At 47.9% G+C, this 21,807-nt stretch overlaps 1 protein-coding gene across 1 annotated transcript in view; it reads right to left on the bottom strand.

Moving 5' to 3' along the window:
* LOC139274682 (cilium assembly protein DZIP1-like) overlaps positions 1 to 21,807 on the bottom strand; it is a 455,193-nt gene that overhangs the window by 48,108 nt on the left and 385,278 nt on the right. The window contains exon 15 of the mRNA XM_070891361.1: positions 15,443 to 15,546. Within this exon, the coding sequence (XP_070747462.1) occupies positions 15,443 to 15,546 (104 nt within the window). The remainder of the gene's footprint in view (positions 1 to 15,442; positions 15,547 to 21,807) is intronic.

The following is a 21,807-nucleotide window of genomic DNA, read 5'->3' as shown; positions in this document are numbered from 1 at the left end:
ATCGGGTAGCAGCCACAAATCGAGCTGGTGTTGCAACCAGGGACGTTGCACACCAGCTCGCCTCTTCCGGGGGGTAATGCTCCACGCCCCTTTGATACCGGCACCGAAATTCCCGGCGGAGCGCTGGAAGCTGGTCGCCAGCCCAGAAATGCTTACCGCCGCCATTGCCACCCCTTTGGGGTGCTAACAGGATCGGTATAAGACTGAAAATCTAGCAGTAAGGCTTTATATTACAAATTCTTAATAAGGTGAGCACACTGACGGTACCAAATCAAGAAGATTAGCTCAGTCATATGGCCCTTTTGAAGTTGTTATTCTACTAGACATGGATGTGTCAGAAACTGTGATTGCCAGATGTTAATTAGTTTGGCAAAATCCCAGTACATTAAAACTGTAACCCCAATTACTTCCAGCGGTCTTCCTTATGCTTAGTCTTCCTCTTGTAAGACATAACACATTTTTATTCAGTGCTCAATGCAATATTGGAACATTAACCTCCATTCCAAGGCTTTTCCTGCTCATATGTCTTTTCGTTGCAAAATTTTGGAACATTATTCAGTTGCCTTTTCATAACCTTGAGAGGTTCACACCAGCTGAACAGAATCCGTTTCCACTGATCTTCTAGAAACACTAGGATGTAGAGGTATTTTGTTTGAGTTTCAGTGGAGAACTCGAGGTTTAATCCTTCATTTTATAGAATAGAAACATAGAAAATAGGTGCAGGAATAGGCCATTTGGCCCTTCGAGCCTGCACCACCATTCAATAAGATCATGGCTGATCATTCCCTCAGTACCCCTTTCCTGCTTTCTCTCCATACCCCTTGATCCCTTTAGCCATAAGGGCAAAATCTAACTCTCTCTTGAATATATCTAACGAGCTGGCATCAACAACTCTCTGAGGTAGAGAATTCCACAGGTTCACAATTCTCTGAGTGAAGAAGTTTTTCCTTGTCTCGGTTCTAAATGGCTTACTCCTTATCCGTAGACTGTGACCCCTTTTTCTGGACTTCCCCACCATCGGAAACATTGTTCCTGCATCTAACCTGTCCAGTCCCGTCAGAATTTTATACGTTTCTATGAGATCCCCTCTCATCCTTCTAAACTCCAGTGAATAAAGGCCCAGTCGATCCAGTCTCTCCTCATTTGTCAGTCCTGCCATCCTGGGAATCAGTCTGGTGAACCTTCGCTGCACTCCCTCAAGAGCAAGAACGTCCTTCCTCAGATTAGGAGACCAAAACTGAACACAATATTCCAGGTGTAGCCTCATCAAAGCCCTGCACAACTGCAGTAAAACCTCCCTGCTCCGATACTCAAATCCCCTAGCTATGTAGGCCAACATACCATTTGCCACTTCACCGCTTGCTGTACCTGCATGCCAACTTTCAATGACTGATGTACCATGACACCCAGGTCTCGTTGCACCTAATTTTTTCCTAATCTGCCGCCATTCAGATAATATTCTGCCTTTGTGTTTTTGCCACTAAAGTGGATAACCTCACATTTATCCACATTATACTGCATCTGCCATGCATTTGCCCACTCACCTAACCTGTCCAAGTCACCCTGCAGCCTCTTAGCATCCTCCTCACAGCTCACACCGCCACCCAGCTTAGTGTCATCTGCAAACTTGGAGATATTACATTCAATTCCTTCATCTAAATCATTGATGTATATTGTAAATAGCTGGGCACTGAGCCCTGCGGCACCCCACTGGTCACTGCATGCCATTCTGAAAAGGACACATTAATCCCGATTCTCTGCTTCCTGTCTGCCACCGAGTTCTCTATCCACGTCAATACATTACCCCAATACCATGTGCTTTAACTTTGCACAACAATCTCTTATGTGGGACCTTGTCAAAAACTTTTTGAAAGTCCAAATACACCACATCCACTGGTTCTCCCTTGTCCACTCTACTTGTTACTTCCTCAAAAAATTCTAGAAGATTTGTCGAGCATGATTTCCCTTTCATAAATCCATGCTGACTTGGACCAATCCTGTCACTGCTTTCCAAATGCGCTGCTATTTCATCTTTAATAATTGATTCTAACATTTTCCCCACTACCGATGTCAGGCTAACCGGTCTATAATTCCCTACTTTCTCTCTCCCTCCTTTTTTAAAAAGTGGTGTTACATTAGCTACCCTCCAGTCCATAGGAACTGATCCAGAGTTGATAGACTGTTGGAAATTGATCACCAATGCATCCACTATTTCTAGGGCCACTTCCTAAGTACTCTAGGATGCAGACTATCAGGCCCTGGGGATTTATCGGCCTTCAATCCCATCAATTTCCTGACTAATAAAGATTTCCTTCAGTTTCTCCTTCTCGCTAGATCCTCGGTCCCCTAGTACTTCCGGAAGGTTATTTGTGTCTTCCTTCGTGAAGACAGAACCAAAGTATTTGTTCAATTGGTCTGCCATTTCTCTGTTCCCCATTATAAATTCACCTGATTCTGACTACGTTTGTCTTCACTAATCTTTTTCTCTTCACATATCTACAGAAGCTTTTGCAGTCAGTTTTTATTTTCCCAGTAAGCTTCCTCTCATATTCTATTTTCCCTCTCCTAATTAAATACTTTGTCCTTCTCTGCTGGATTCTAAATTTCTCCCAGTCCTCAGGTTTGCTGCTTTTTCTGGCCAATTTATATGCCTCTTCCTTGGATTTAACACTATCCCTAATTTCCCTTGTTAGCCACGGTTGAGCCACCTTCCCCATTTTATTTTTACTCCGACAGGGATGTAGAATTGCTGAAGTTCATCCATGTGATCTACCGTCAACACTTTAAGTATCATTTGCCAGTCTATTCTAGCCAATTCACGCCTCATACCATCGAAATTACCTTTCCTTAAGTTCAGGACCCTAGTTTCTGATTTAACTGTGTCACTCTCTATCGTAATAAAGAATTCTACCATATTATGGTCACTTTTTCCCAAGGGGCCTCGCACAACAAGATTGCTAATTAGTCCTTTCTCATTACACATCACCCAGTCTAAGATAGCCAGCCCTCTAGTTTGTTCCTCGACATATTGGTCTAGAAAACCATCCCTAATACACTCCAGGAAATCCTCCTCCACCGCATTGCTACCAGTTTGGTTAGCCCAATCAATATATAGATTAAAGTCGCCCATGATAACTGCTGTACCTTTATTGTACGCATCCCTTATTTCTTGTTTGATGCTGTCCCCAACCTCACTACTACTGTTCGGTGGTCTGTCCACAACTCCCACCAGCGTTTTCTGCCCTTGGTATTCCGTAGCTCCACCCATACAGATTCCACATCATCCAAGCTAATGTCCTTCCTTACTATTGCGTTAATTTCCTCTTTAACCAGCAATGCTACCCCACCTCCTTTTCCTTTCTGTCTATCCTTCCTGAATGTTGAATACCCCTGGATCTTGAGTTCCCAGCCTTGGTCTCCGTAATCCCAATTATATCATATTCGTTAATAGCTGCCTGCGCATAATTTTTGTAGCGCGTCAGCTGCAGGAAAATTGCAGGGAACACCACCAGCCCTTATACATGGCCTTCTTCAACCTTACAATGGCTTTTGACACTGTCAACCACGAGGGTCTATGGAGCGTCCTCCTCCGTTTTTATTATGTCTGTAGTGTACTTATGAATGACTCCACGAGGCAATGTGTTGTACTCAAACTGTAGTGACCTTGGTCCTTTATTCGTAACTCCAGAGTGAGGCAGCCACATGGTGGTTCCCCTTTTATACAGCCCTGCCATCGGGGCAGGAAACCCCAGTCTTCACCAGTTGCACCATCTAGTGGTGCCAGCATGTATATACACAGTGTAAACCTTATTGACAGTACATCAGGTAAACAAGTCTCCATCTTATGCAACTATACAGTGACTACACAGAGAGTATATCTATAGACTGCATATATAACAGTTTTGGATGCCCCCAAAAGTTCGTCACCATCCTCCGCCTGCTCCATGACGACATGCAAGCCATGATCCTTACCAACGGATCCATTACAGATCCAATCCATATCCGGGCTGGGGTCAAACAGTGCTGCGTCATCGCTCCAACCCGCTTCTCAATCTTCATCGCCGCTTGCCCAACCTCACAGTCAACAAGCTCCCCACTGGAGTGGAACTAAACTACAGAACCAGTGGGAACCTGTTCAACCTTCGCCATCTCCAGGCCAAGTCCAAGACCACCCCAACCTCTGTTGTCGAGCTACAGTACGCGGACGACGCCTGTATCTGCGCACATACAGAGGGTGAATTCCAGGACATGGTCGACGTATTTACAGAGGCATATGAAAGCATAGGCCTTATGCTAAACGGTCCTCCACCAGCCTGTCCTTGCCGCATAGCACTGCCTCCCATTCATCACGATCCACGGCGCGGCCCTGGACAATGTGGACCATTTCCCATACCTTGGGAGCCTCTTATCAACAAGAGCAGATATTGACAACGAGATTCAACACCGCCTCCAGTGCACCAGTGCAGCCTTCAGCCACCTGAGGAAAAGAGTGTTTGAAGACCAGGCCCTCAAAACTGCCACCAAACTCATGGTCTACAGGGCTGTCGTAATACCCGGCCTCCTGTATGGCTCAGAGACATGGACTATGTACAGTAGACACCTCTAGTCACTGGAGAAATATCACCAATGATGCCTCCGCAAGATCCGACAAATCCCCTGGGAGGACAGACGCACCAACATTAGCGTCCTCGACCAGGCCAACATCCCCAGCATTGAAGCACTGACCACACTTGATCAGCTCCGCTGGGCAGGTCATATCGTTCGCATACCATTCACGAGACTCCCAAAGCAAGCGCTCAACTCGGAACTCCTTCATGGCAAACGAACCACCTATAATGATAAATGTAAAATTGAATGGCTTACCCGTAGCCATGGAACTGGACGCTGGCGCGAGCCAATCCATCATGAGTAAAAAGATGTTTGAGAGACTGTGGTGCAACAAAGCACTCAGACCAGCCCTGAGCCCCATCCACACGAAACTGAGAACGTACACCAAAGAGCTCATCACTGTCCTGGGCAGCGCCATGGTCAAGGTCATCTACGAGGGCACGGTGCATGAACTGCCACTCTGGGTTGTCCCGTGCGATGGCCCCACACTACTTGGAAGGAGCTGGCTGGGCAAAGTCCACTGGAACTGGGATGAGATCCGATCACTATCACATGTCGATGAGACCTCATGTACACAGGTTCTTCACCAATTTCCTTCCTTTTTTGAGCCAGGCATTGGAAATTTTTCTGGGGCGAAGGTGCGGATCCACTTGGTCCCAGAGGCATGACCCATTCACCACAAGGCGCGAGCGGTACCCCACATGATGAGGGGGAGAGTGGAAATCGAGCTGGACAGGCTGCAACGCGAGGACATCATCTCCCCAGTGGAATTCAGCGAGTGGGCCAGCCCAATTGTTCCAGTACTCAAAAGTGATGGCACGGTCAGGATTTGCGGTGATTATAAAGTAACTATTAATCGTTTCTCGCTACAAGACCAATACCCGCTAACTAAGGCAGACGACCTATTTGCGACCCTGGCAGGAGGCAAGACGTTCCCCAAGCTCATCCTGACTTCGGCCTACATGACGCAGGAGCTGGAGGAGTCTTCGAAGGGCCTCACCTGCATCAACACGCACAAGGGACTGTTCATCTACAACAGATGGCCGTTTGGAATTCGGTCGGCTGCAGCGATCTTCCAGAGAAACATGGAGAGCCTATTCAAGTCGGTACCACGCACGGTGGTTTTTCAGGACGACATATTGGTCACGGGTCAGGACACCGTCGAGCACCTACAAAACCTGGAGGAGGTCCTCCAGCGACTGGATTGCGTGGAGCTGCGGCTAAAGAGGTCAAAATGCGTCTTCATGGCAATAGAAGTGGAGTTTTTGGGGAGAAAGATCACGACAGATGGCATTCGGCCCACAAACACCAAGACAGAGGCTATCAGGAATGCGCCCAGGCCACAGAACGCCACGGAGCTGCGGTCGTTCCTGGGACTCCTCAACTATTTTGGTAACTTCCTACCGGGGTTAAGCACCCTCTTAGAGCCCCTGCATGTGTTATTGCATAAAGATGAGAACTGGGTATGGGGAAAAAAACAAGTAATTGCTTTTGAGAAAGCCAGAAACATTTTATGCTCCAACAAGCTGTTTGTATTGTATAACCCGTGAAAAAGACTTGTGCTAGCATGTGATGCATCGTCGTACGGAGTCGGGTATGTATTACAACAAGCTAACGTTGCGGGGACATTGCAACCTGTCGCCTATGCCTCCAGGAGCTTGTCTAAGGCCGAGGGGGCCTACAGCATGATTGAGAAAGAGGCATTAGCGTGTGTGTTCGGGGTAAAGAAAATGCATCAGTACCTGTTGGGCCTCAAATTTGAGCTTGAAACTGATCACAGGCCCCTCATATCCCTGTTCGCTGAAAACAAAGGGATAAATACAAATGCCTCAGCCCGCATACAAAGGTGGGCACTCGCGCTATCAGCGTATAACTATACCATCCGCCACAGGCCAGGCACCGAGAACTGCGCGGATGCTCTCAGGGGGTGGGAATGGTGCAGCCTGCAAACTTGTTGATGGTGGCGCAGCCCGCAGACTTGTTGATGGTCATGGAAGCGTTTGAAAATGATAAATCACCTGTCACAGCCCGCCAGGTTAGGACCTGGACCAGCCAAGATCCTCTGCTGTCCCTAGTAAAAAACTGTGTACTGCATGGGAGCTAGGCCAGCATCCCCGTTGAAATGCAAAAGCTAATCAAGCCGTTCCAGCGGCGAAAGGATGAGCTGTCCATTAAGGCAGACTGCCTGTTGTGGGGTAACCGCGTAGTGCTACCCAAAAAGGGCAGGGAGACGTTCATCTCAGATCTCCACAGCACACACCCGGGTATAGTATTGATGAAAGCGATAGCCAGATCCCACGTGTGGTGGCCCGGTATCGACTCTGACTTAGAGTCCTGTGTACGGCAATGCCGCATATGTGCCCAGTTGAGCAACCCGCTCAGAGAGGCACCACTAAATTTGTGGTCCTGGCCCTCCAGACCATGGTCGAGGATCCATGTCGATTATGCAGGCCCGTTTCTCAGTAAAATATTCCTGGTGGTGGTGGATGCTTTTTCAAAATAGATTGAATGTGAAATAATGTCGGGAAGCACTGCCACCGCCACCATTGAAAGCCTGAGGGTCATGTTTGCCACCCACGGCCTGCGTGACATACTGGTCAGTGACAACGGGCCATGTTTCACCAGTGCCGAATTTAAAGAATTTATGACTTGCAATGGGATCAAACATGTCACCTCGGCCCCGTTTAAACCAGCCTCCAATGGGCAGGCAGAGCGGGCAGTATAAAAAAATCAAACAGAGCCTTAAATGAGTCACAGAAGGCTCACTCCAAACCAGCCTGTCCCGAGTACTGCTCAGCTACGGCACGAGACCCCACTCGCTCACAGAGGTGCCCCCAGCTGAGCTACTCATGAAAAGAATACTTAAAACCAGACTCTCGCTGGTTCACCCCAACTTGCATGATCAGGTAGAGAACAGGCGGCAGCAACAAAATGTAAACTATGGTCACGCCACTATGTCACGGGAAATTGATCTGAATGACGCTGTGTATGTGCTAAACTATGGACATAGTCCCAAGTGGATCGCGGGCACGGTGATAGCTAAAGAAGGGAGTAGGGTGTCTGTCGTCAAACTAGACAATGGACAAATTTGCAGAAAGCACCTGGACCAAACGAGGCTGCGGTTCACAGACTGCCCTGAACAACCCACAGCAGACACCACCTTTTTCGAGCCCACAACACACACCCGAAGGATCAACGACAGCACCCCGGACCAGGAAATTGAACCCATCACGCCCAACAGCCCAGCAAGGCCAGGCTCACTCAGAAGCCCTGCAGGGCCAACAACATACCAGCCCAGCGAGGGCACAGCCAACACACCAGAACAGACATTTGTACCGAGGTGGTCCACCAGGGAAAGAAAGGCTCCCGACCGCCTCACCTTGTAAATAGCTTTCACTTTGACTTTGGAGGGGGGAGTGATGTTGTGTATCTGTAAAGCATGCACTCCCATGTTCCGCCACCAGGGAGCACATCCCCTGCAGTTCCAAGGGATCCCAGCATCCATTGGGAACACTGTGTATAAGCCGGCCCCTAAGGCCTGTTCCTCACTCTGGAGTGTCTTAATAAAGACTGAGGTCACTGTTACTTTAACCTCCCTGTGTGCAGTCTCATCTGTGTTACAAACATAATAAAACTGACACTTAAGCTTCTAACTTTTGTGGCGAGAGAAATAAAATATAGAATTTGCTACTATGGATGTTTGAGTGACCCAGTAGTCTGCGCGGCCCCTGGCCTGCGAGCACCATCGGAGCAGGCCGGGGAGCAAAAGAGCAGCGTGGCGGCGTACCACTCCAGGGAGCAGCACGTGCTGGAGCAGGAGAGCAACGGCAGTGAAAAGGGACATCACCAAGGTCCAGGTCGGTGATTGGAGCGTAGTCAGGTACAGCAGGAGCGGCGAGGTCAGGGCGAAGGAACGGCAAGAGATTGTAGAGGATGTGATCGTGGCCCAGGAGAGCCGTGAGTTCGGGGCCCAGAAGAGGCGAGGGCCTAGGAGCAGCACAGGCCAGTCCACACTGCGATATGTGTGCAGCAGAGCAGCTCTCCAGTCATCTTGGTTAATCCTTGCCACTGGACCAAGACCTAGCTCTGTCAAGCCCGTGTGGTGGCTGGTGTGCAACGATCACCACACATTAAAAAAATCCACGCACAGGCATCTTCCACCTTTCAACATGTAGTTCGGGACCGGAATTTTAGGTCCTTCATTGAAACACCTATGAACTTTTTGACGTGGAAGCAAGTCATCCTCTATTCGAGGGACTGCCTAAGATGCTGACATAAAAAGTTGTTGCACAAGATTAGAACTCATGGGATTAGGACTAACATATTAGTATAGATTGAGGATTGGTTAACAGACAGAAAGCAGAGAGTAGGAATGAAAGCTAGTGGAGTGCTGCAAGGATCAGCTATTTATTAATGACTTAGTTGAGGTTTACAGAGTATAATATATCCCAGTTTACTGACAATACAAAGCTACATGGGAAAGTAAGCTGCGAGGAGGACGTAAAGAGACTGCAATGGGATATAGACAGGTTAAGTGAGTAGGCAACAAACATGGCAGATGGAATATAATGTGGAGAAGTGTGAAGTTATCCACTTTGTCGGAAAAATAGAAAAGCAGAATGTTTTTAAAATGGTGAGAGATTGGGTAATGTTGGTGTTCAGAGGGATTTAAGTGTCCCTGTACAAAATTCACAGAAAGTTAACATGCAGGTACAGCAAGCAATTAGGAAGGCAATTATATTAGTCTTTATTGCAATATAAGAGTAAGCAAGTTCTGCTTCAATTATATAGGGCTTTGGTGAGACCTGGCCTACTGTGTACAGTTTTGGGTCTATTTATCTAAAGGAAGGATATACTTGGCTAAGAGAGGATGCACTGAAGATTGACTACATTGATTCCTGGGATAAGAGGGCTGTCCCATGAGGAGGGATTGAGTAGAATGGGCCTACATTCTCTGCAATTCAGAAGAATCAGAGGTGATCTCATTGAAACATATAGGCAGGAATTTTCCAGGGGGTCACTGGGCAGGATTGGTGGTGATTTGGGTGGGAAATGTAATTTTTTGGATAGCGGGTCAGGAACCCGCCGTCATCCTGCCACAATGCACCGGTCCCAATGGTGCGTCTGTGATCTCGGATTGGACCTGATCCGCAGAGGCGGGCAACCCAATTCAAGCAATTATTGGCTTGTTAACAGACCCTTAATAATAGTTTCAACCTTACCGTTTAACTTTAACTGCTCACCCACAGGGCCCACACTGATCGTGGATCACACCTGAGGCAGAGGTTGAGTGGCCATTGAATCAACTGATTATTTGACAGCTTGAAATGTACTATAAAAGCTCCTACCTTGGAGCTGTTCACTTTCCAAGCAGAGAAGCTGTTGTTTACTCCATTTTGAACACAGATTGAGCTTTATGCAGGATGCAAGTGTTTAGAGCATACTCTCCATCCAGTGTCACCTCATTGGAACAAATCTCTCACCATTGACAGATTGCTTCTGTCATCTCAACTTCACCTGCCATCTATTCCATCGGCATGGGTACCGTTCATACTGTTTCACCTTGTTCCTCAGAAACAGACCATGATCAGCCCCAACACCAGCAGCACCAGGCACCCCAGCAACACCAACACCAATACTAACCTTCTCAGGTGCTGATGCCCTGATGCTGCACAGGACACAGGGCATCAGCACCTGAGCACATTGCTGCCCGGGAGGCCAGGGATGGTCTCACCATGGCCACATTTACTTCACTTGACGCTGTACACTCTGGCTGCCACATACTGTGCCAGGTTGGCACTACCCCATACCAACAGCATAAAACACCACTACAATGCCCAAGCCATTCCTTTGACACTCATCACCATTGTGGGGGAGGGGGGGAGCACTTTTATGTTTTACCATTCACTAATACTCACTAAGCCACTTCCATAGGTGTACACAAATCTGTCCAAGAATGCAAAGTGTTGAAAATAAAGATTTCAATGTTTGACAGCACATTAACAGAAACTTTAAATGAATATTGGATAAAACACCCAAGTGGCTACCCTTGTGTGTTGTTAGTTGGTATAATTGCACTAGGATGAGGGTGAGTGTGAGGGGTGGTTAGTGAGATGGGAATGTGATAACATAGATAGAGAAAGAGAGGGCTGGACAGACGTGCAGGATAAGTTGGTGTGAGTAAGGATGTGGAGGGGTAGGGTAGGGAAGGCTGGGTGATAGGTATCTGATGAGAGGCACAGCAGGATGAAGGCGAGTGTGGTTTTGTACTTATGTTTACTGATCTAATGAGATAATTGAAAGGTTTGCATCACTGCACCCAGGTCCTCCTGACGACATACCTCCTTGTGACCTCCTCTGTAATGTGCAACCAAGCTGTCTTGGTCTCCTGGAGAGGTCTCTGCCACCCAGCGGAAGGCAAGAGGACCTGCCTGCATGCTCTGACTCCCTCCATAAGCATATGGAGGGAGTCATGGGAGAACCTGGGTGCAGCACAGCACCTCTGTGCAGTGATTGTCAGTGTTTGCAGCATCTGAATGCTGTAGACCACTGACAGCATAAACGTCTGAAGTAAGGTGGTCATAGTCCCTTTAAGGAAACCGGCTCAAGATGTGCCATGAATGATGTCACCACATCCGCTCCATCCAATTGGGCTGGGAAACGCGCTGGGCTGGTTCTGCTCCAGAATGGTGCACCCTTCTCTGAAACACCTCCAAAGCAGCATCTTTGAATGGCGTTGTTCTGTCTCTATGCCTTGCTCCTGCCACTATGTAAATTTGAAGGCAGTTTTGTTCCTTCTAAGCAACTTGCAACCTTTAAGAGTTGCTTAAGCTGATTATTTCATGCCAACCCCTGCATACTCCCAGTGTGTCATGCATTGCCAGCATGGCCATTTAAAGATTACCCAAGAAGCAGCAAACTGAGATGTTTATAAGAAAAATCATTCATCAGTAGAACCTTACTGGAGTTTCCTCCCTACACTCCACCATCTCGCCACCTCCATAAGATCTTCCTTAAAACCCACCTCTTTGAGGAAGCTATTCGCCACCTTTCCTAATATCGCCTTCTGTGGATGAACAACCATTTTTTGATTATACCGCTGTGAAGCTACTTGGGATATTTTTATACTTTAAAGGCACTATGGGCTAGAACCTCCACTTTTTTGCATGCTTAACGCCTACTTAAGGCCCATTTTACCGCTGAAATGATGGGTAACGCCCAGATATCGCCCAGTTTGGCACAAAATGGAAACTGACGGGCATTTTTAGGAAACTTATCGCCGAGCGTTACTTTCCCCATGCGCTTAACGCCGGGAAAAAATATTACCGTCCGCCCACTTTTTTGGGCGGAATCATCAGATTGGGCGAAATCAATACCCATAATATCGCCCAGCGTTTCTTTCAGCACGGAATTAACGGCAAGATTCAATAATACCGCCCGCCCATTTTTTTTGTCGTAAAGAGCACATTTGGCGAAACAAATGCCCACCGTCACTTTCACCACCTCGCACACATATCGGCCACAATATCGCTCGTCAAAAAAAACAGCCAGACAAAGTGGAACTGTTCTGAACGAACGCCAGCGGTGTGGCTGGCATTTTTAAAATCGCAGGTCACTTCATTCAAAAGGCTGCCTCAACTTCGGGGGAATTTGCATCGACTCTGGAGGTGAAGTGAACATCTCAATAGACATATTTTCAGACTCTGGATTATTGGGGGTTTACTCTAGGTGTATTTTAGTGAGGAAATCAATCGCTATTATGCTTTCAATGCAATGGGGCCACCAAACAATAACTGTGCTTAAGTAGTGCTTCAGATGTCTTGACCACTCAGGAGGGGAGCTACAATACAACCCTGAGCAAGTAGGTAAATTCGTGGTCGTGTGCTCCATGCTGCACAACCTGGCTATCAGGAGGGGCCAAGAATTGCCAGAAGGCACTGATGTTCCACCACATGAGAGAGAGGAACAGGACGATGAGGGGCTGGACGCTGACCTAGGGCCAGAGAATCAGGCTGGCTATGCAATCATGCCCATGACCCCCTACAGACCGCAGGAAAGAGCCCGTGGTGGCTACATAGCTGCAAGACTCTTACGTGAGGAGCTGATAGCTGAACGATTTGCCTGAAAGCTGCTGTGTGTGCAGCTCAGACATCAATGGTGCCCATCACCTTGGTGTCCGTTAATGTTTACATTGATTGATGTTAAGTTGTGTTTAACCCTTTCATGTTAAGGAATCATCAGTATGTAACGGTGCAACTATTTGAGACAATGCGCAACAAGGTTACGTTCAATAACAAAAATGTTATACCAACATTAGTCTGAAATCATAAGTATCACAGGCAATAACACCCAACCCCCGCCCACACCCCACTTTTTCCAACATTAACATCAATCAAATGTTCAACATGTCGAGCAACACAGAATACAACGGCAAAGCAGGAGGGTGGTCCTCTCTCCCCATACATTACAACAATTCCCCTCCCCTTCTTCTCCCCACGTCTCACCGTTCCCCTCCTCGCTCCACGGCGCCTGGCCGAGGAGCTTCTCAGGTGGTGCCTCATTGGGGGGAGGATGAAGGCAGATACGGTCGTTGCATGGGTATGGGAGTGAGGGATGCCAAGGGGCAACATTCTCTGATGCAGAAGCAGGATCTTGGTCCTTCCTCTCATCTGTTGTTCGCAGTGGTGGTGCGGAACCTAGGGGTGGAGTGCCACGTTCGGGGCCCATTGGGAGGTCTGTGCCAACAGTGTTCCTGGCTATCGCATCCAGGGCCTCCGCCATCCGTGGAATGTACTCGGTCATGGTGGCCAGCTGTCGGGATATGCCCTCCAAGGCTTCGATGAGCTGGTCACCAATGTCTACAGTCTAAAGTCCTCCTGGACAACTGTACCATTTCTCCGCTATCATGTGGCATTCATGGAACAGACCTGCCACGTCCATGAGACCTCCGTGGGGTCGGCGCCATCCTGGGGACAAATGGAGTGCCCTATGGCGAGGTGCTTGGGGCCAGTACCTCCAGAGTGGAGGCGGGAATGATCGGAGGACCATTAGATGGCCTTGGGGTGGAATGGCTTCTGGAGCGTCGTGATGCGGGTTCCTCGAAATCCGTGCTCTCATCCATGAAGAACAGACCCAGTGGATTGACAAGCGAGAATCGGAGCTCCTCAGCACCAGATGTAGGATTGTCCGGAGAGTCGGGCCCCGCGTCCCCACCACCTGGCCTTTGTGGTCTTGCCTTGGGACGCGCTGCTGGCTGAGCTGCAAAATGCAAATGAGGTTATTAGAGGAGGAGGGGGTGCTAGGGTGACAAGGTGAGTTCAGCGCTACACACAGCATATGCACGACAAAAGCACCACCGCTCTCAAAATCATCGCAGACATCACATTTCATGATTATCAACACATTGTGCATTGCAATGATTTTCATTAGGCCAGCATTATTTCTATGAAACATTTATCAATCATCTATCATATATGATTGCTCGAATATGAGTGGATGTGGCATCTATTGACTTCACATCACGCAATGGTGTAAGCTTTACTTACGTGGCATCACTTCAGGGTCTGCAGATGCCTGCATGGCCATCCGGGGGTACTTCCCCATGAGTGCTAGCACCCACTCCTCCATCTCAGTGATGTCGCTGAGAACTGGTGGCCCCCACCCATTCGCCTCTACATGGACCTCACCATTGATAGCTTCTTCTGGACGACATGGCATGAGATCATTTCGTGATATTATTGCTAGGTACTATCACAGAGACTGATATAACAGATGTAATCATGATTATTGTGACTATTATCATTCTTTACCTAAAGACGTAAACCGTGACTGCAGGCTTTGAGTAAAACATTCCCGGTAAAAGTGCAAGACCTCACATCTGATGATAGTCACTCATGACTGTTACAAATCAAATTACATAAATACATAAGTACATGTAAATCAATGTAATACTTACTCTTGCGGATCCCAGAAGGTCGTTCCATCGTTTGCGGCATTGGTTGCCCTCACGAACTTCATTGGTGGCCGACGAGACCACCTCTGCTATCTTGGTCCATATCCTTTGGTAGGCCTTTGGGATGGGCTTCCCACGTCCTCCCTGGGTCAAATCACCTCAGCGTGACTCGACCTCCAGCAGGAAGGAGGCATTTGCCTCGTCCGAGAACTTCCTGGCTCTTTTGCGCCCTCCAATGTGCTCCTCTCCCACCTCACTGCTCTCGCCAGCATCAGTCCCCACAGCGTGCTGTGATGCCTCCATTATAGGCCAAATTCGGGCAAATATGTGGCTGGTAACAGCTAATTTTTGTTTGCCTACTTGCTGTGAAGCTCTAAAGTCTCCCTCCTTCCTCCCAAAGCAGCCACACCACACCCAGACACGCCATCAGTCCCTCTGAGCTCCCTCTCTCTCTGTGTCCTCTTGTGCGCATGTCATAATGACGCTTGACTTCCTGAATCGCGGGAATCGAGCGTTGCCATGCTGTTGCTAAGGACAGCCATACTTTACGGCAGAAGGTCAAAAAAATTTAACGCTACCGCCCATTTCATATCGCTCGCAGTAACGCCCATTTTTAAAAATGGAGACTAGGTGCTTTGAGAATAGGCGAGAAGCCGGCGATCTGAAAACCCTTTTTTTCCGCCGAAAATAACGCCTATTTTTGGGCGATAAACACAAAAATGGAGGTTCTAGCACTATATAAGTGCAACATGTTATTACAAAAAATGCCAGCAAGCTGGTTAAATAATGACCAAAATTGTTCAGACAGATGCATTTGCTAAATGTTTTCTTCTAGTATGTAAACACAAGTTGCCATCTTCTGAGAAGATTTTAATGCAATACCTTCAGTTCTCTAGCTACGTTCTTCATACGTGGCATTTGAGACTTAGAAGCTCTAGACATTATACGTTGCCTCAGTTCCTCTTCTATGCTTTGTGTCAAGCCTTCTATAATAGAACCATAAGAAAACAGTTCAGAAAATATATACAAGACTTAAAAATCAAGTTGATATTGAAACAAAGTACAGCGTACATTAGTTTATGCATTTATAATATAAATAGATATACAACTGCAGCTCACTTAAAAATGCATCAAGGTATGTGCTACTATTTAAATCTTTAGGGGGCGAAATTGACCCTTTTTATAGCCCCGTTAGCACCTCCGGGGGCTGCTGATGGGATGGAGAAGCCTTTTCATCCGGGGGAGGAGACGTTACTGCCTCCCGGGAAATTGCCCAGAAGTTTATGCGCGCCCAACGGTTAGCGCCCCGGGCCGCCGTGCAACCAGTGATGATGTCATCGTCGTGCACGACGGCTCCTCACCGCCCCGTGCCAACCCCTTAACGCTTCGCCATGGAAATTGCCCCGCGGATTGGGGCGAGCGGATGTCAGTGGGTCACAAAGCTGGTCAACATCCCTTCGCAAGGCGCCCCAGGCCGGCATCTTTTTTTGCTTGCCGACTCTCGGGTCAGCTCAACAATGACGGCTCTTGTGTGGTCTGGGCCGCCATTGTGCAGCCCGGCCCACCGTTTTGGGTGCCAGGCTGCTGGACGGGTCGCACGCTGCCCTGGTAAACTAGTGGAGGCCATCAGAGACCTTGCAGAGTGCACAGCGGCCCTCCCCTTTAAGCGAAGGGGAGGGGCATTGAAACACATCAGCACTACACGGAGCATAGTTGTTCCATCAGCACTGCCCCCAAAGGAAGTGGAGCGCATCAGAGTGCAGACCGCTTCGTTTGAGTGGTGGTAAAGGCAATTCCGCGGCGGGGTGGGGCTTTTGCACCGGGCACAGAAAGTCCCGGCTCCAGAAGGCTACCACCCCCACGGGCAATCTTGTCCCTTATTTCTTTACTAATTAGACAATCAAGTATACTGCTTTGTCCTGGATGGCATTGAACCTCTTGCAGATGCAACCATACAGACAAGTGGAGAACATTCCATCACACTCCTGCCTTGTGCTTTGCAGGTGGTAGAGCGGCTTTAAGGAACCAAGAAGTAAGCCAATTGCCACAGAATACCCAGCCTCGGATCTACTGTAGTATATGTGCCTTCTAGTCAATGGTGACCTGCAGGATCTTGATGGTGGGGTACACAACGATATCAATAGAAAGTGGTTAGGCTCTCCCTTGTTGGAGATAGTCATTAGTTGGTACTTGTGTGTTGTGACTGTTACTAATCAGGTCTGGATGTTGTCCCTTTATTCCGCTTTCCTTCAACCACCGAATTAACCTATTCATAAATGTTGACATAGGTTAGGATTTTCTTTGGAGCTGCTCCTGCTCTGCGACTGTAACTTCACTAGAAGTGTGGCAGAAATCCAATTTACATGTGTAAACGGGGTTTCTGCTGCATTTCCACAAAATTACAGCAGCAGAGCAGGAGTGGCTGAGGAAATTTCCAGCCATGGTTACTACTCCAATCACTAACACTCTCCGAGTCAAAAGGCTTCTGCTGCTCTCTGTCCTAAACATCTTAAATTTAATCTCGTTCTGGACCCTTCAACCATTGAAGTTTGTGTCCATCTAAAAACCTCTATCAAATTACCCCGTATTTCCCTTTGTTCTAACAATAACTACCCCAACAGTAAAGCAAAGGACCTTTTTAAGCATGCCATGAAAAAGATGTGGATCTATTGGAATGACACTTTAGCTTTCCAGTAGGTTTCAACTAGCTGTGAATCCTTAAACCGAAATACTTACCCGAATCATAGTTCAACCTGTTTAAATGGGTGGAATTTTCCCAGTGCCACCTGTGTGGGTTTGGGGGCGGGTCAGCAGTAAAAATCGCGGAAATTGTCAGAGTGTCGGGAACCCATCGTCACCCTGTCGACTTCTGCATTTAACACGGACGCAATTCCCAGCGTGCCACGGACATGCTCAGGAGAGGTGGGCGACCTCATTGAAGTATTTAAAGGCTTGCTGAGAGACCCTGACGAGAGCTTTTTAACATCAGGCTTTGGTTTTAACTTCTTGGGCACAGGATTCACACACCTCCGGAATCTCACCTGTGAAGGAGAGACGGAAGCTCAGTGGCCATTGTGCAAGTCCATTCATTGAAATCTGGGAGAAACACTACACCTGCTTTCTTGCCTACTAGAAAGATGCTTGCTGACTCCATTTTGTGCAGGGATTTAGCTGTCAGCAGTTTGCAGGTCAATTCTGCAACCTCGGCAGCCACTCTTGCACATTGCTAGTCACACTACCAGAATATTGAGGGGTTGGCCCTCTGATCTCCACTTTACCTGCTATCTATTAGATCAGCATGGGTGCCGCTTATGCTGTCTCACCTTAGACCTCAGAATAGGACTGATGAGCCCCAGCACCAACAACCCCAGCAGCAGCAGCCACAACACCAGCAGCAACCACAACAGCTCCTCAATAACCTGATGCTCCACAGGAGAGAGGGTGTCAGTGCAGGGTTGAACTGCACCGGAGTCGATATACCCAACACAGGATATACAGGCAGAGGATGAGCTTACTAGAAATGACTGAACAGCAGTGCTTCAGGAGCTCAAGCTATTTCGCCAGGTTGCCACAGTCATTTGTAGCCTGCTGGAGCAAAACCTGCTATCAGAAGGACCTGGTGGACATGCCTTACCAGTGGCTGTCAAATTCACCTACGCCCTCAACTTCTTCACCTCAGGCTCCTTCCAGGGATCTGCAGCAGACATTAGCAGGATATCGCAGTCGACTGCCCACAGATGACTGATACCATGTTTAACAAAGCAGCTAATTTTGTCAACTTTGTCACTGATAAAGCGAGTGTTACTGAGTTGGTGCTCGGCTTTTCAGCTCTGGCTGCCTTCCCACGGGTGCCGGGCGTCATCCACTGCACACATGTGGCCATCAAGGCACCCTCACATCATCCAGGAGTATTTGTGAACCACAAGAGCTACCACTCCCTCAATGTACAGCTTGTTTGCAACCATATCTTGCATGTGTGTGCCAGATTCCCTGGCAGCTGTCAAGACTCTTTCGTGCTGCGCCAGTCCACTCTCTCTCAGCTCTTTGCACCTCCAAACAGACTTACCAGCTGGCTGCTTGGAGACAAGTGCTATTCTCTGAAGACATGACTAATCACACCCTTAAGGAGGCCAAGTAATGAGGCCGAAGAATGTTATAATGACAGACACATGTCCACCAGATGTGTCATAGAGCAGCAATCGGCATGCTGAAGATATGCTTCAGATGCCTTGCCAGATCTGAAGGAGCCCTTCAGTACGCATCAGCCAAGGTCTCCAGAATCATTGTCATTTGTTGCATGCTGCACAACATAGTGCAAGCAATGAGGATTAGAGTTGCAGAAGGAGCAAGGCGCAGAGCCTTTTCAGAGGAGAAGGACAAACAAGTGGAAGACAAGGAGGTGGAGTACGAACCTGAGGTGGGTGGTGGTGTCACCAGCAGTGGTGCACATTGCTGCCCGGGAGGTCCTCATAATGGCCAGATGTATTTAACTTGCTCCAGTGCACCCAGATGGCTGTAACCAGCTGCAGTAACTCCCCAACAACAAAACCACAAAGCAGCCATTCCTGTCACCGAAAGCCCCATAGCTCAAGGTTAAGTAATGTCTCACCATTCACTCCAAGTGATAAGGCCACTTCCTAGGTAGCAGGCAAAAATAGACAAGAAAGGAAAGTGGTGCAAAGAAAAAAATGTATGTGCATCATAAATAGAACTGAAACTTAACATTAAGATTTTTTCATAAACCATGTACCTATCCTTGTGCATCTAGGATTGTGTCTTTTTTCTTTTCTGCATGCTTCCACAAAGTGCAACCCCTGTGGCTTCAGCAGAGATAGAGGCAAGCAGATCACTTCACTGCTGCGACTGCTTTGACACTTTTGACTGACGTCCTCTGGGTTTTGGAGCCTGTGAGGACCCCGCAAAAAACTGCTCCTCCTGCAACTGTACAGGGGCAGAATTGGCCATCAGGGTCCGAGGAGTAGGCAATGGAGGGGAAGTGGGAGCACTTTGAGAAGAGCCCCCACTTCCATTTCCCCTCTCAACATCATCCCTCTCATGGACCACTCACACTTCCCTGTTAACGAGGAGCTGGAAAGCAGCTTGCTGCAAAACAATGGGATGATGCATGCCCAAGTCAAAGTTTAAATCCCTCCTCAAAATGAGGTGAATGAGCGTCTGCCATTTGTTGTTCACCGCAAGCATGTTCTCATTGAACTGATGCATTAGCTGCTCCATGCAGGTGGCCATCCTTTCCATGGAACAGTACGTCATTAGCAGTGCCTGCGAGATGGTGGTGCTCATGTTGGAGATGGACTCCTCCATTCTCTGTACATTTGCATACATCACAGCTGCAAAAGCTGCCAGAGCCTCCTGCAATAGTTGTCACCCCTCCAAGATCACACTCTTTCTCGCTGGCCTCCGAAGTTCAGCATCTGCATGCAGCTCAGCAGAGCTGGGAGCATCCTGCGCCCTCCAGTGAGGAGATGCCACTGCTGCCCCTGTCTCCACCATCTGTTCTTGCTCACTTGTGATCTGTGAGACACCAGCTGACAACACTACTCTATCTTGCACAGGACCCACAGAGGTGTGCTTATCTGCGCTGGTGTTGAGTGCGCATGGGTCTGGAGAGAGTGCACGCTCAGAGACTGGAGCTTCCTCTGAGGAGTTGTCTTCCTCCTGTGGTTGGACACTGGTGGGGGGAGTGGGAGGCACTTGATAGACCCGTGGGAGAGTAAAGAGATGAATTACAAGTGTTATAAGAATGGATAATGTTACCATTATGCACATGATGACATTTCACTGGCTGCTGACCATATGAGTGACTGCTGTATGTCACGTGGCTGTATGAGATATAATTTTGTCACCAGGTTGATGGAAGGTCCCCCTCTTTCCATCTCCTGCCAGCAACTCTGCAACTCCAGAGATTTTGAGGGTGTGCTCCTCTGCTGGTGTCAAATTGCTGAAGACTATTGTTGTGCGTTTTCTTCTCCTGCAAGGAGGGAAACATAGAACTTTGAGTGAGAGTGATGGAATGAGTGTAAGGAATGGATGGTGTACATCTGCAGAGGGTGACTATGAGGGAGTGGTATGACATTGCCAAATCACGTACGTCTGTGGTGTTACTTGCTATGATTGCATTAGAATGAGGGTGAGTTTCAGTGGGAATGTGAGTGGGTGCATAGACAGAGAGGGATAGGTGGACCTGCAAGGTAGGTTAGTGTGAGGACTGATGTGCAGGAGTGGGCTTGAGAAGGCAGACTGAGGGATTGGGGTGACACTTACATCAGGATGTAGGTGAGTGTAACATTACACACATCTTTCCTGAATTCATGAGATCATTAAATCTTTTCTGGCACTAGATCCACGTCCTCCGCACGACATCCCTGCTGCTGATCTTATCTGCGATCTCCAGTGAGGCCCTCTTTGTCTCTTTGGGTGGCCGTTTTTGTCGTTGCCAGGGAAGCGGATCTCCCTGCGTGCTCTTACTGCCTACACCAGCACTTTCAGGGAGGCACATGTGAATCTTGGTGCTGCCCTTTGTCCCACAGTCTTCATGACCCACAGTTTTATCAGTTTTATTCCATTATTTAGAGCTCTGGAAAGCACTTTCTGCACACCAACATCAACCTTCAAATGAGATGTGTGCATGGCTGCTTTAAATATCCGTGCTGAAAAAGAGTCAGCTGTGACATTATCAGACCCACTCCATTTAATTGGTCCGGAAATGCAGATGACTGTTTTAATTGGGGCCATTAAGTTAAATGCATAGTGCAGAACGTACTGTTCAAATCTTCGGGTTCCTGACCTGCTATGCGGCCTGTATGCATCCGACCCGACTCCAGGGTAAAAGATTCCTGCCAATGTATCTACCTAAAAGTGCTTTAAGAACTACTTTGGCAAATAGGTCAGCTTAATTGTACAAGGAATCCTTTCATTCACTATAAAGCTTACAGATAGTCACTGTGATGCTCTGAGACATTGCAAGGTCATTTTACGAGGAAAGTGCTTTTTGCAGGTTTTCTGTAGAATAGGCCATTAGATTTAAGATTGTTACTACAGCAATTCTGGAACTGTCCTTGATAGACCGACATAGAAAGCCGCATTGTCTCCATTGGTTAACTTATGTTTATGGGATCATGGCATGGTAAAACCGTGAGTTGACTGTTTCTGCCTAGTGTGGAATGTGTAGAAGTTGGCAGATGACTGCTTGGCTTGAAAACATAGAAAATTGATTGGCATACGGGTAT

The sequence above is a fragment of the Pristiophorus japonicus genome, chromosome 10, assembly GCF_044704955.1.
Source record: "Pristiophorus japonicus isolate sPriJap1 chromosome 10, sPriJap1.hap1, whole genome shotgun sequence".
Taxonomy (NCBI): domain Eukaryota; kingdom Metazoa; phylum Chordata; class Chondrichthyes; family Pristiophoridae; genus Pristiophorus; species Pristiophorus japonicus.
This window is presented reverse-complemented; position numbering and strand designations above follow the sequence as displayed.